This window comes from Ranitomeya imitator, chromosome 8, assembly GCF_032444005.1.
Source record: "Ranitomeya imitator isolate aRanImi1 chromosome 8, aRanImi1.pri, whole genome shotgun sequence".
NCBI lineage: Eukaryota > Metazoa > Chordata > Amphibia > Anura > Dendrobatidae > Ranitomeya > Ranitomeya imitator.
This window is the reverse complement of record NC_091289.1, coordinates 126,743,393-126,757,247: the sequence shown is the minus strand read 5'-3', so window position 1 is coordinate 126,757,247 and position 13,855 is coordinate 126,743,393. Positions and strand designations below refer to the sequence as shown.

The following is a 13,855-nucleotide window of genomic DNA, read 5'->3' as shown; positions in this document are numbered from 1 at the left end:
AAGACCGTGTGATGTCACCGTACAGGTATGACAGTGTGATGTCACCGTACAGGTATAAGACAGTGTGATGTCACCGTACAGGTATAAGACAGTGTGATGTCACCGTACAGGTATAAGACAGTGTGATGTCACCGTACAGGTATAAGACAGTGTGATATCACCGTACAGGTGTAAGACCGTGTGATGTCACCGTACAGGTATAAGTCAGTGTGATGTCACCGTACAGGTATAAGACAGTGTCATGTCACCGTACAGGTATAAGACAGTGCGATGTCGCTGTACAGATATGAGACACAGTGATGTCACCGTACAGGTATAAGACAGTGCGATGTCGCCGTACAGGTATGAGACACCTTGATGTCACCGTAAAGGTATAATAAACAGTGATGTAACAATACAGATATGGTAAATATGGGTAACACACAGATACACATAGTACAGGTATTATAAGTAAAGTTAAATCATGGTTACAGGTTAAAAAAAACGGATATCTGCATGAAGATAAAAATACACAGATACAAATAATAACTATTGGATCATCATGAATAATGCACACAGTGATGTCACAGTACAGTTTCTACTCGGCCTTTACCAGCTTTAATATGTTTTTTTTTTCGTGTCTCACAATTTGGCACAGTACATGCCATTTTTTTCCTAAAACCCTCCATTGAAACGACCAGGGAAAATGTAACTACAGAGCTCAGCGCTGAGATCCATCCCAAACACACAGGATGAGATGAGAGTCAGAATAAACATACTTGTCTGCACCATCCCTAATGGGGGCTGCACTCCTTCATCTGCACAATATTCCTCGTTTCTACAGCCATAAGCCCACTGGAGGGGATCTGATAGTTTCCAGTACAGTGGAATATAAGACTGCACAGCACAAATCAGATGTCGGTGTCTACGTAGCAGCTTCTTACGCTGCTTCTCTCGGAGGGCAGTGTGCATGGGGAGGAGCGCAGAGTTGTGTGAAACATTCAGGTCCGTCAACCAATTTACCTCCACTACTTTGTACATACCAACATTTTTAAAAAGTACCTTCATTTATGTTTTATTTGTCCCCTGAACCCAGTAAAACATTAAAAATGAGTACAAAAGAAGTCAGGATGATAAACCAAATGTTGGTTCAACCAAAGGAAGGCCGGGGCAGCATGTTCTCTCCTGTCAAACCTGCCTCCCTTGTTGTGCCTCACTAATGCCTCATAGTTTCAGAAGCAATGATCTAAACAGCAGAAATGCAGGAGTAGTAAGCCAGAGGGATGTGGAGCAACTGACAGCTGTGTGAAAACTCCCTGTGGTTACTATTAAAGCTGGTTAAACTACAGAAATCGACATTAAAGGGTTTGTACCAGGAGAACAAGCTTATTCATAGGATAGAGGACAACTTGATGATGGCTGGGGATCCATATGTTGGGATCCCAACCAATCCTGAGAACGGAGTTCTGCAGTTCCCCATCTAAATAAAGCAGCAGTCGAGCATGTGTGTCCTACCGTCTCCACATCACTAGCAGTCCCATAGACAATGAGTAGAGTGAGCATGCTGAACTGTCATGGCATGTAGATGGTGAACTGCTGAGCCTTGTTCTCGGGGTCAGTAGGGAGACTCATCGATGTGACCACCAGCGATCTGCAAGTTATCACATCCTTTAGGCAGGAGATAATTTATCTTGGTACAAAACATGGAACATACAAGCAATGACCCCACAAAGGCCAAATTTTGGACATTGTCTGTCCAAAATTTGGACAACTGGAAAGTATTCACGATACAATAGTTGAAAAGAGACTGTGAAAATAGCAATCCTGACATAATCTAATGGAACCTTTATGGGAAACCAACGATGATCAGGCTACAATGGAAATCCTCACGTTTATTTATGTAATTAGTTAGGTTAAACTATGAAAAAAAATCCATTCCTATAATGAGCTAGGCTTACTTGTCAGTTACATTTCTGGTGTTAGAAAATAATAGTCACTAGTTGCTGCAATGTAGAAACCATCCTGTAACAGTGAATATGAGGCCTATAGAACACAGACAAACGCCATGACAGCAGAGTTTCCTTACAACGACCTACTGGTTACAGAAACACTTACCACATCACTCGGCAGAGCTGTTAGGTCGTTAAAAGGAGTTTCCAATGAATTTGTGTCCACATTTAATAATACCACATCATCCAGAGATCTACTTCTCACCCTCTGAAAAAAAGACATTAACAGTATAGGATGAAAAAACGATAATAAAGTATTAGGGTGAGACCACATGGTGCAGCTGCTGCGGGACTATAACCCCGCCCAGCTTACGCCATGCAGCCAGAAGCTCCATGTGGTCTCACCATTACCGCAATTTTTATTAAGATTTTCATAGATCAATATTTTTAATCACAGGCTTTGCTATTGAAAAAGAAACCAGTCCCAGTATACTGTTCATTTTTTTCCTATTTTCTAAAGCTAAATTTTGTAGCATATTTCTATGAGCACATATCCTAACTACAATATAACAGATATTAAGGCGCTTATGTTTAATAAATCAGACAAGACCTCAGTATAGAGCCAACATCAAACATGGTCTTGTAGGAAAAGGATTTTAGTTCATAATCCTTGTGCATTTGCATTAAGTATGTGGTCAACCATTTTCTCTTCTGTGTAATATACAGCTGGTGGAAAGCTTCCATGCTGCATTGCCAATGCCAGCTAAAATGGATATCACTGGCAGAGGAGCCTAAAAATACAGCTCCTCTATATATATATGACATTATAAGTGGGAATGTACAAGAAAACAGCAGTAAATAATACAAACTAAAAAATGCTATCTCATCATCTCATCCCATCGTTAATGGGGACCTAAAAATCACTTCTGTATGTAAACAGGGGAAGTGTTGCCAACAATATGAAAATTATGTGCTTACCGGACCATTATATTAATCATTTGACTACTGAACTAGTGATTTACATGACGCGGGGATTTCCTGCACTGAATGAGACTGTTGCTCATTGAGTATTTGGGCACAGAGCTGTTGCCGAGAGCACAAGGATAAAAAAGGAACACACAGGTGAGACGTTTTGGGCGATGTGCGCACGTTGAGTATTTGATTGCAGAAATTTCTGCAATTTTTCTGCATCTCAAGTAAAATTTGTTGGCACAAAAACACAACAGAAAATACAAGGGGTTTTGATGCATTTTTGTACAGCAATCAATACTTTTTGGAGCTAAATAAAGATAAAAAAAAATTTGTGGTGTCATTACCTTGTTCAACCCCTTCATTTTCATGCTTATTTGCCCCATCCCAGGCAAAAAATACCAGCACTCTGCTGCCCCAGAAATGGCACTTCATATCTGAAGCGTCAATTCTGGCACTTAGCCCAGGATCTCCCAGATGCCCTGGTGCAGTGGCATTGGGGTAATGGGATTAGGCGTCACTGACCCTCAGTCCTAGATTTACTAATGAAGAGGTGTCAGCCAGACATCCTCATTACTAAACCTGTAAGTAAAGAGTTAAATAAACACTCACCCCAAAAAAACCCACTTTCTTTTAAATAAAACAGACACATTCTTTAAACATGTAAATTAACCCAAAATGCTCACCCCAGGTTCGCAGGTAATCCAGGGGTTAAAGCGATGTCTCGCGTTGTCACCAGCCTATTTAGGAGCGTTCACAGAATGAGCCTACATAGGCTGTAACCAAACAACAAGGGTACGTGCCCACGATCAGGAAATAGCAGCGCTTTGGACGCAGCATAGTTCAATCACACAGTTAAATCCACATGTGTGATTTACCGCATCCAATACATTCTACTGTGAAAATTGTAAACCCGCACTGCGGTTGAGTTTATGCAGCGTCAAATAGAAGCACAGTGGGCATGGCATTTCTATAAACCCCATCCACTGTGCTTGTATTGAAGAAAGGAGCTGTTTGGATGCAGAGCAGGTGAGCTGCATCCAAACTGCTGCTATTCCAGATTGTGGGCACATACGCCCACTGGCAGAACTCAGAGCGCACCTTGATACTTGGTGGCAGTGACGAGCGTGAGGTTCACAAAGGGGTCCACTGTGGCAAGTCCAACTCTGGGTAAATACATCTACTGGTAACCCTGATTTTTGTACCATAGATAATGTCATTTTTGTAAGCAATAACCTCCCTGGCCTGTCTGCGGACTTAAAGTTCGGATTGATGCTATTATAGCTTTATTTTTTGATATCCGTCCCTTATTAGCTGCAGTTCAGGTTAGGGACACCTTCCAGCATCATCCTGTATTATTTCTACATTTTAAGCACTCGGCACTCTTTGGGAATAATCTGTATCTTATGTAGTACATGGTTTTCACAAGATGTCTGGTATGATACATGTCACCTATTATTAGCTGCTGCTCTATAAGATATTGCTTGCATTAGGTGTTTACCTATTTATTTATGCACCTTATATCTAATAATATCTCTATATATTGACTTTATTCGCTTGCACAGTGTCTTTCATTTTCTGTACCGTAAGTGTTGCCATCTCCTGTGTTCTATGTCATTATTATATTTTTAAAGTACATTGGTAATTGAATAAAAATAATTATTTATTATATAGCTTTGGGAGGATCTTTGTTCTTCTTATTGGCTATCTGACGACAGTAGTAGTCTCTTATCTGCCTATGACTGGCAGTAAGCTTTTGGCTGGGAGTCAAAATCACAGCTGCAGGGTCACACTGACATCTGACAGCGTGAAACCGCAGTGCTTTGACGATCTTACCGCTGATCACCGCCGCCAGTGTTTCTCACGCTGTCGCACAGATGGCAGCGTGGGAAACACCATAATAAGTCTGTGAAAACGCAAACAAAAACTCAGCAAATTCGCAAACATTTTTATACCTCTGTTTTTGCTTTGTATTTCACTGACTCAATCGACGTCAATGGATGAAAAACGTGGCAAAAATGCTAGAAGAATTGACATGTTGCAGAATTAAACGCTCAGTAAATCCTGAAAGTGAAAATACTTGTGTGCACAGCACTTCAGGATTCTCACTGACTTTGCTGACAATAAGATTCCCTAGCTTTTCGGCGCCAATTCTGCGAGGAGAAAACGCACCAAAAACGTACCTTGTGTACACAGCCTTATTGGTGCTCTAGATCTAAAAATACGAATCTTTAGAGGAATTTTCATGTTCTAAATTGTACTAAAAAGGATCTTGAACCATTTATTGAATTGCATTACAAAAAATTAAATGTTAATCTGCGCACATCTGTTACTAGTGTGTCCTGCATAAAAGATGGAAACCAGCTGGGGAAAAAAGTCATAATGAGTCCAAAGTTGCATGTTTTGGATGTAGTTTGCCTAAATCAGGGGTCTCAAACTGCTTTCCTCGAGGGCCTCAGACCATGCGTGTTTTCAAGATTTCCTTAGCATTGCACAAGGTGCTGGAATCATTCTGTGCAGGTGATTAAATTATCACCTGTGCAGTACAAGGAAATCCTGAAAACATGACCTGTTTGCGGCCCTCGAGGAATGCAGTTTGAGACCTCTGCCCTAAATGAAGTCTATGGGCCTCATACATCAAAGGTTTTCGTTCAGAATTCTTATGTAAAAAGCTTTGAAAAATTGTGGTGCTAAAATTTTGTGACTTAAGTGGATGAAGCTGGGGTGTGTTGGGGGAGAGGCAGTTGCGTTTATTTTGCCACAAATCTTCAGTCCCCGACAGGAGTATGATTTGTGGCATGGTACACATGGAGGTGTATGCCACTTGTCAGATGCTTCCGATTCATGAAAAGGCGTGCTTCACTTAATGAATCAGTAGCCTCTAACTTCAGCATGTCCCTCATCAACACTGGAGTAAACAACTCTGGTCTTGATGAATCGGGGCCAATGGCTCCACTGAGGCACATCAGAATTCCATTTTTCACAATTTCACAACGAAACTCACAACTGAGTCAGGAACATGGTCTGAACCCGATCTAACATAACAAATAAAAAAAGGAGCATCTTTGCAACATAAATACATGAACATTTCAATGTAAGACTCCTTGAGTAAGTAAGGACTAACTTATATTCATAAGAAAATCAGCTTTGTGTAACAACATAGAATATGAAAGGATAACCTACCTCTATGAGGCTGAAGTGAACTCCAATTAGATAAGGCATAGGGGCACTGAAATACACAGAAAAATAAAGCTCGTCACACCGTTCCTCCACGGGGTATAAGAAGTAGACGCATGATATTTATATTCAGAAAATTATTTTCTGGTAATACCTAAGTATTTATAATCATCTACTGTATACAAGTATGAGCACATCAGACCAGATTTGGAGTGAAGTCAACAAATGCTAATCTCTTGGTCGTCTACCTTTTGGGCATTACTTATAATCACAAAATAAAATCGATCTAGTTTAGTAAGTGGATATGTGACTTAAAGAACTTGTCCACCCAAGACTTGCCAATATGTACACAATTTGGAGAAGCTTCAGGTTCTCCTTTATTATTCATAAGAGAGAACTCTTCTCACTATGGAGGATACGGTAAGAACATACATTTCATGGTTGCTCATTGATTTCAACATACGGTAAGTTGAATAATTCTACATTTTCACTACAAGTCATTATTGCATTAGTGCTTTGTCTCATTTTCTTTTGCCTACTTCGCTTCTTAACTTGCGCTTTTTTTTTTAAAACAGAAATTATCTATTTGTTCGCTTATTTTTTTTTAGGTTTGTTTCCGGGTGGTGTTTTCATCTGGTTCATTAATTACAATTTTAAAAAAAAAATGTCCAAAAAGTTTAGCGCAAATGTACTCCAATCCCTACACCACCCCAGAAATGATATTATGTACGTCTGAAATGTTTGCTACGCTTTAGCAAAACATGCCACTTTTTGAGCTAAGAGGTTGCTAAACACGTTAAAGACAAAAAATAAAAAGCATTCTTGATGATGCATAAAATTCATGAACCACATGCGCCATTTTCAAGAATTTAGTGCAAAAACAACAATGAATGCCACAGGACAAATAATAAATAAAAAAAAGCTTAGAAAAAAAACCTCACAAATGTTGAAGTGGACCATAAGAGTTTTAGGAGAAACTCTTCTGTAAGGAGAACTGCTGATTGAAAGAAAAAATTAGATAGCATATAGCTAGATCAATGCGTCATCTCCAAACCATAGAGCCTGATGAACCTTTGCATTTAGCTTGCCACTTGGTAAATATAGGCATTATTTTTAGTTTCGTAGGGACATCAGAAGGTTTAGCTTTCAGCAGTGAAGACACAGTCACTGCTCCCTTTGATAACTGTGCGTTCTGGAATAAAACATTTGACGTTGTAGAAGACAGTAAAGGCCCCTCTATGCGCTTACAGACAGACCATGTTGTGTCTTCACACGGCACCACCAAAATCTTATTTTCTAATGGTCACTGGAATGTCCCAAACTTAATTAGAGGGAGAATAAGTCACGAAAAAGAGGCCGATTCCAACTTATTAAGACGTTGATCTGTCCAAATTAAGTCACTTTGAGAAGATACAAGACAGTTCTGTAGAACACCACAGCTTTCAGGATCCTTTAGAACAATTCCTCTCTGTGCAAGAGTAATTACCAAAGACGCAGCACCAACAAATTAATTTCTGTGGGTAAAACAGACCACCCGCACGTCACAGACCACCCTGAAATACTGTAGCAATTATCTTATGGTGAAGCTAATAATTCGATTGATGTGTATGAGGCCTCAGAAGCATAAAGAGGTCTTGTCACCTTCAGAAGTTCCTCGTGTGTCGTTCTCATGCAATCTTGCTTTCTCTTTTATGCCATAAGTTTGTATATTCCATATTTGTGCACATTACAGAGAGTTGAGTCATCAAAATATATACAGAAAGGGGCAAGCTAATCTATCAAAACTAAGAGAAATAAAGAGAATAATAAAATAAAAATTTGAGCAGAGTAGAAAAAAAATCCCAATGTGCCATATGTTCCCAGGTGATGAGCAGTAGCTCACGATCAGGTGCTTAATGCACATGCACCACCCGGAATGAACAGTGCACTCGCACCATCAATCGAAACAAGGAGGAAGGCATTTTGGAGGGCTTTGGGTCAAACTTCTGCTGGATGTGCACTTGCGATCTTACTTTGCATACATTAAGGTTTATTTACTGAGCAATAGTACATTGATCAGCGACAACAAAATTTGTTTTTGTTAATTTTTTGGAGGAGTACAGAGAAGTTGTTAGTTTCCTAGTGAGAAATTCACTAACGGACGCCCTATAGGGCTAATGTGTATTATGATTCCATATGCAAATCTACATCTAAAGTTATGAGAGAGGAAGGCAGGCATCATACGTTAGCTTACATACACTATGGTCATATATTGCTTAATTTACCACATCCCTGGTATTTGTGTGCCCTTTATTTATTATGGAGTATAATAGACAATTTTTTTTTGACATTTCAGAAAATATATACTATATACAGTGGGTATGGAAAGTATTCAGACCCGTTTACATGTTTCACTCTTTGTTTCATTGCAGCCATTTGGTAAATTTAAAAAGTTAATTTTTTTCTCATTAATGTACACTCTGCACCCCATCTTGACTGAACAAAAACAGAAATGCAGAAATTTTTGCAAATTTATTAAAAAAAAACCTGAAATATCACATGGTCATAAGAATTCAGACCCATTGCTCAGACACTCATATTTAGGTCACATGCTGTCCATTTCCTTGTGATCCTCCTTGAGATGGTTATACTCCTTCATTGGAGTCCAGCTGTGTTTAATTAAACTGAGAGGACTTGATTTGGAAAGGCACATACCTGTCTATATAAGACCTCACAGCTCACAGTGCATGTCAGACCAAAGGAGAATCATGAGGTCAAAGGAACTGGCCACAGAGCTCAGAGACAGAATTGTGGCAAGGCACAGATCTGGCCAAGGTTACAACAGATTTTCTACAGTACTCAAGGTTCCTAAGAGCACAGTGGCCTCCATAATCCTTAAATAGAAGAAGTTTGGGACCATCAGAAGTCTTCCTATACCTGGTCGTCCAGCCAAACTGAGCAATCGTGGGAGAAGAGCCTTGGTGAGAGAGGTAAAGAAGAACCCCAAGATCACTGTGGCTGAGCTCCAGAGATGCAGTAGGGAGATGAAAAAAATTCCACAAAGTCAACTATCACTGCAGCCCTCCACCAGTCGGGCCTTTATGGCAGAGTGGCCCAATGGAAGCCACTCCTCAGTGCAAGACATATGAAAGCCCGCATAGAGTTAAAAAAAAAAACACATGAAGGACTCCCAGACTATGAGAAATAAAATTCTCTGGTCTGATGAGATGAAGATAGAACTTTTTGGTGATAATTCTAAGTGGTATGTGTGGAGAAAACCAGGCACTGCTCATCACCTGCCCAATACAATCCCAACAGTGAAACATGGTGGTGGCAGCATCATGCTATGGGGGTGTTTTTAAGCTGCAGGGACACAACTACTGATTGTCATTGAAGGAAACATGAATGTGGCCAGGTACAGAGATATCCTGGTTGAAAACCTCTTCCAGAGTGCTCTGGACCTTAGACTTGGCCGAAGGCTCACCTTCCAACAAGAAAATGAAACTAAGCACACAGCTAAAATAACAAAGGAGTGGCTTCAGAACAACTCTGTGACCATTCTTGACTGACCCAGCCAGAGCCCTGACCTAAACCCAAATGAGCATCTCTGGAGAGACCTGAAAAATGGCAGTCCACCAACGTTCACCATCCAACCTGACGGAACTGGAGAGGTTCTGCAAGGAAGAATGGCAAAGGATCCCCAAATCCACGTGTGAAAAACTTGTTGCATCATTCCCAAGAAGACTCATGGCTTTACTAGCTCAAAAGGGTGCTTCTATTTAATACTGAGCAAAGGAGTCTGAATACTTATGACAGTGTGATATTTCAGTTTTTCTTTTTTAATATACTTGCAAAAATTTCTAGATTTCTGCTTCTTTTTCAGTCAAGATCGGGTGCAGAGTGTACATTAATGAGAAAAAAAAACCCTTTGTTTTAATTTACCAAACAATGAGTGAAAAATGTAAAGGGGTCTGAATACTTTTCGCACCCACTGTAGATCCAGCCAGGAACCCTAGCCAGAGACTGGTGGTTATTCCCAGCACTGCTAGAGGTGACTGACAGGTCTCTCATCATTGGATACTTAAAGTATATTTTTTCTGAAATGCTGGAACTCTCAAAAGAGAAATATACCTGCATATAAATTGTGCATCCAGGCTCTGATTCATGCTGTTTGTGGCTTGGACAGCATGCATCTGGTGACAGGTTTACTTTTACACAGGAATAATCAACTTCAATGAGGAACATCCTGGCTAGGGTGACATGTGTCGCTCTATAGTAAGATCGTGGTGTCGAATTGCGATATTGCGTCTTATGACTTCTTATGGTGCTAAATCGCAAACTGCCATGTTCCACGACAGCCCCACGTTTCCAAAGGGGTTCGATATCCTGACAATGACGGCAAGCTATTCACTTGCTTTATACTTCATTGAAAGTTATACGTCTCTTGAATGAGATTTATTTGTGATTTGGCCATTTTTTTTTTACACAAAAATCACAGATTTAAAATGGAATCTTGAAGTAGGATGAACCTTCTTAACCCCTTCACGACGGAGCCCTTTTTTGTTTTTGCATTTCTGTTTTTTGCTCCCTTCTTCCCAGAGCCATAACTTTTTTATTTTTCCATCAATGTGGCCATGTGAGGGTTTGTTCTTTATGGGATAAGTTATACTTTTGAATGACACCATAGGTTTTACCATATCGTGTACCCGAAAACAGGAATAAAAATCCAAATACGGCGAAATTGCAAAAAAAGGGGAATTTCACAACTGTGTTTTGGGATTTTTTTTGTTACCATGTTCACCAAATGCTAAAACTGACCAGTCATTATGCTTCTCCAGGTCATTACGAGTTCATAGACACCAAACATGTCTAGATTCTTTTTTATTTAAGTGGTGAAAAAAAATCCACAGTTTGTTAAAATAAAAATAAAGCTTAATTTTCCGAGACCCGTAGCGTCTCTATTTTTGGGATCTGGGGTAGGGTGAGGGCTTAGTTTTTGCATGCCGAGCTGATGTTTTTAATGATACCATTTTGGGGTGGATACATTCTTTTGATCGCTTGTTATTGCATTTTAATGCAGTTTTGCGGCGACCAAAAAAAGTAATTCTGGGGTTCTGACTTTTTTTTCTTCGCTACGCCGTTTACCGATCGGATTCATTCTTTTTATAGCTTGATAGATTGGGTGATTATGAACGTGGCGATACCAAATACGTGTATGTTTGATTTAGTTTTTATTGTTTTATTTTGAATCGGGCAAAAGGGGTGTGATTTGAACATTTATATATTTTTTAAATAATTTTAAAACTTTTTTTTTTACTTTTTGCATGCTTCAATAGTCTCCATGAGAGACTAGGAGCTGCCATAATCCGATCATCTCTGCTAAATACAGACGATGATCAAATCACCTGTGGGTAGCAGACATACTCAGTTGCTATGAGCGCCGACCACCAGGCAGCGCTCATAGCAATCCGGCTATGACAACCATAGAGGTCTGCTGGAATCCTCTGGTTGTCATGCCAACCCATCGGTGACCCGCGATCATGTGAAGGGGTCACCGAAGGGAGGTATTTCTGGTAAGCGCGAGTTAAATGCCACTGTCAGAGATTGACAGCGGCATTTAACAGGTTAACAGCCGAGGGTGGATCGCAATTCCATCCACAGCTGTTAGAGGCGCATTTCAGCTGTTCAAAACAGCTGACAAATGGCGGAAAAGATGTGGGCTCATCGCCGGAGTCCACATCAAAGGGGGAGACACAACATGCGCAGTACATGTATGGTGCATGTCGTGAAGGGGTTAAGCCGTCTATATTGGCATACAGCTCATAGGAAGCTGACTAAAATGATATCTTGATATCTGCGATACGGGCCCCGCTATCGCTACCGTTAATTGTATATGTGTGCAGAGCACATTGATATTCTTAAGCTGTGAGAAAGAGCAGGGAGACATGATCTCCCTGCACTACCGCTCTTCTTTCTGTAGACCGCTAATCGTTTTATGCCTGCAGTTTACAGAACGGCGGGGACAGAAGCGTTGGCGCAATGACTTTGATGTCCAGAGGGTGTGGCAGCACTTTGCAGGAGGACTCGTCAGGATTTATTTTATTGAAATGCGTGAGGGCATCATATGGCTGTGGGTGCATCATAATGTATGTGGGGGTCTCATACATTGTAGGGACTACTGTGGAGGACCTTTATTCAGTTTGAGGCCCATCATAGATTGTGGGGCTACAGTGGGGGGCCATCATACAATGTGGGGGGCCCTTATTCAGTGTGGGTGTTACTATAGTGGGCCGCCCTCAAAGTGAAGGGGCCAATGTGGGAGGCAATCATACAGTGTGGGGGCTACTGTGAAAGGCCATCATACAGTGTAGGGGCTACCATGGGGAGCCCTCATACTGTGTGTAGATTACTGTGGGGTGCCCTCATACATTGTAGGCACTTCTGTGGGGGTGTTCATAAAGTGATGAGGTCATTATATAGCATAGAGCTAATGTGAGGGTCATTATAAAATTTGGGTCTTACTGTGGGGGCCATCATACAGTGTGGGGACTACTGTGGGGGTCATTAAACAGTATAAGACCTAATGCGGGGGGCCATTATATAGTTTGGAAACTACTATGGAGACCATTAAACAATATGGGGGCCATTATTCAGTATTCACTACTGCTGGCTCCATCATACTGTGTATTGGAAGAGCAGTGGGGATATTATACTGTGTATAGAGGATCTGTAGGCCCCTCATACTGTGTATAGGGTAGTTGTGGGCCCATCATACTATGTATTGGGGAGATGTGGGCCCATCATACTATGTATAGGGGAGATGTGGGCCAATCATACAGTGTATACGGGAGCTGTGGGCCCATCATACTGTGTATAGGGGAGCTGTAGGCCCCTCATACTGTGTATAGGTGAGCTGTGGGCCCATCATACTGTGTATAGGGGAGCTGTAGGCCCCTCATACTGTGTATAGGGTAGTTGTGGGCTCATCATACTATGTATAGGGGAGATGTGGGCCAATCATACTGTGTATACGGGAGCTGTGGGCCCATCATACTGTGTATAGGGGAGCTGTAGGCCCCTCATACTGTGTATAGGGTAGTTGTGGGCCCATCAAACTATGTATAGGGGAGATGTGAGCCCATCATACTATGTATAGGGGAGATGTGGGCCAATCATACTGTGTATACGGGAGCTGTGGGCCCATCATACTGTGTATAGGGGAGCTGTGGGGCCATCACACTGTGAACAAGGGAGCTGTAGGCCCATCATACTACTATGTACGGTATATGGGAGCTGTAGGCCCATCATACAGAGTATAGGGGAGCTGTAGGGACTGTATAGTGGAGCTGTGGGCATTATACTGTGTATAGTACATGGGAAGATTCAGGGGACATTATTAAATGTTAAACAGGCACCTAAAAAGCACCCAGAGTATAATGACTGTCAAAGGTGCACATGGGTCATTATCACTTTCTAGAGGCAAAATGTGGACACTGTTTACTAGGGCATTTGCATAGGGTATTAATTAAAGTGTTCTAATATTCTATTAAGATATTTTAACATCCGAAGGGCACAAAAAGAAAATATTACAAAGTAAAATGTCTCATTACTGCGTTCATAAAAGTCAGATCTATCAAAATATAAAATAAATTAATCCGACTAGTAAATGACTTAATGAGAAAAAAAAAATAAAAACGCCAGAATTACCGTACATTTTTTGGCCACTGCAACATTGCAATAATTAAAACATCATACAGTTAGGGCCAGAAATATTTGGACAGTGACACAATTTTCGCGAGTTG

The 13,855-nt window shown here is 40.8% G+C and overlaps 1 protein-coding gene across 5 annotated transcripts in view; it reads right to left on the bottom strand.

The window, feature by feature from the left end:
- Positions 1-13,855, bottom strand: part of DENND1B (DENN domain containing 1B) — a 270,360-nt gene that overhangs the window by 98,342 nt on the left and 158,163 nt on the right. For all 5 annotated transcript variants that reach the window (XM_069737361.1, XM_069737358.1, XM_069737357.1 and 2 more), the window contains 2 exons: positions 6,081-6,126; positions 2,095-2,196 (listed from right to left, as the gene is read on the bottom strand). In XM_069737361.1, coding sequence (XP_069593462.1) covers positions 2,095-2,196; positions 6,081-6,126 — 148 coding nt within the window. The remainder of the gene's footprint in view (positions 1-2,094; positions 2,197-6,080; positions 6,127-13,855) is intronic.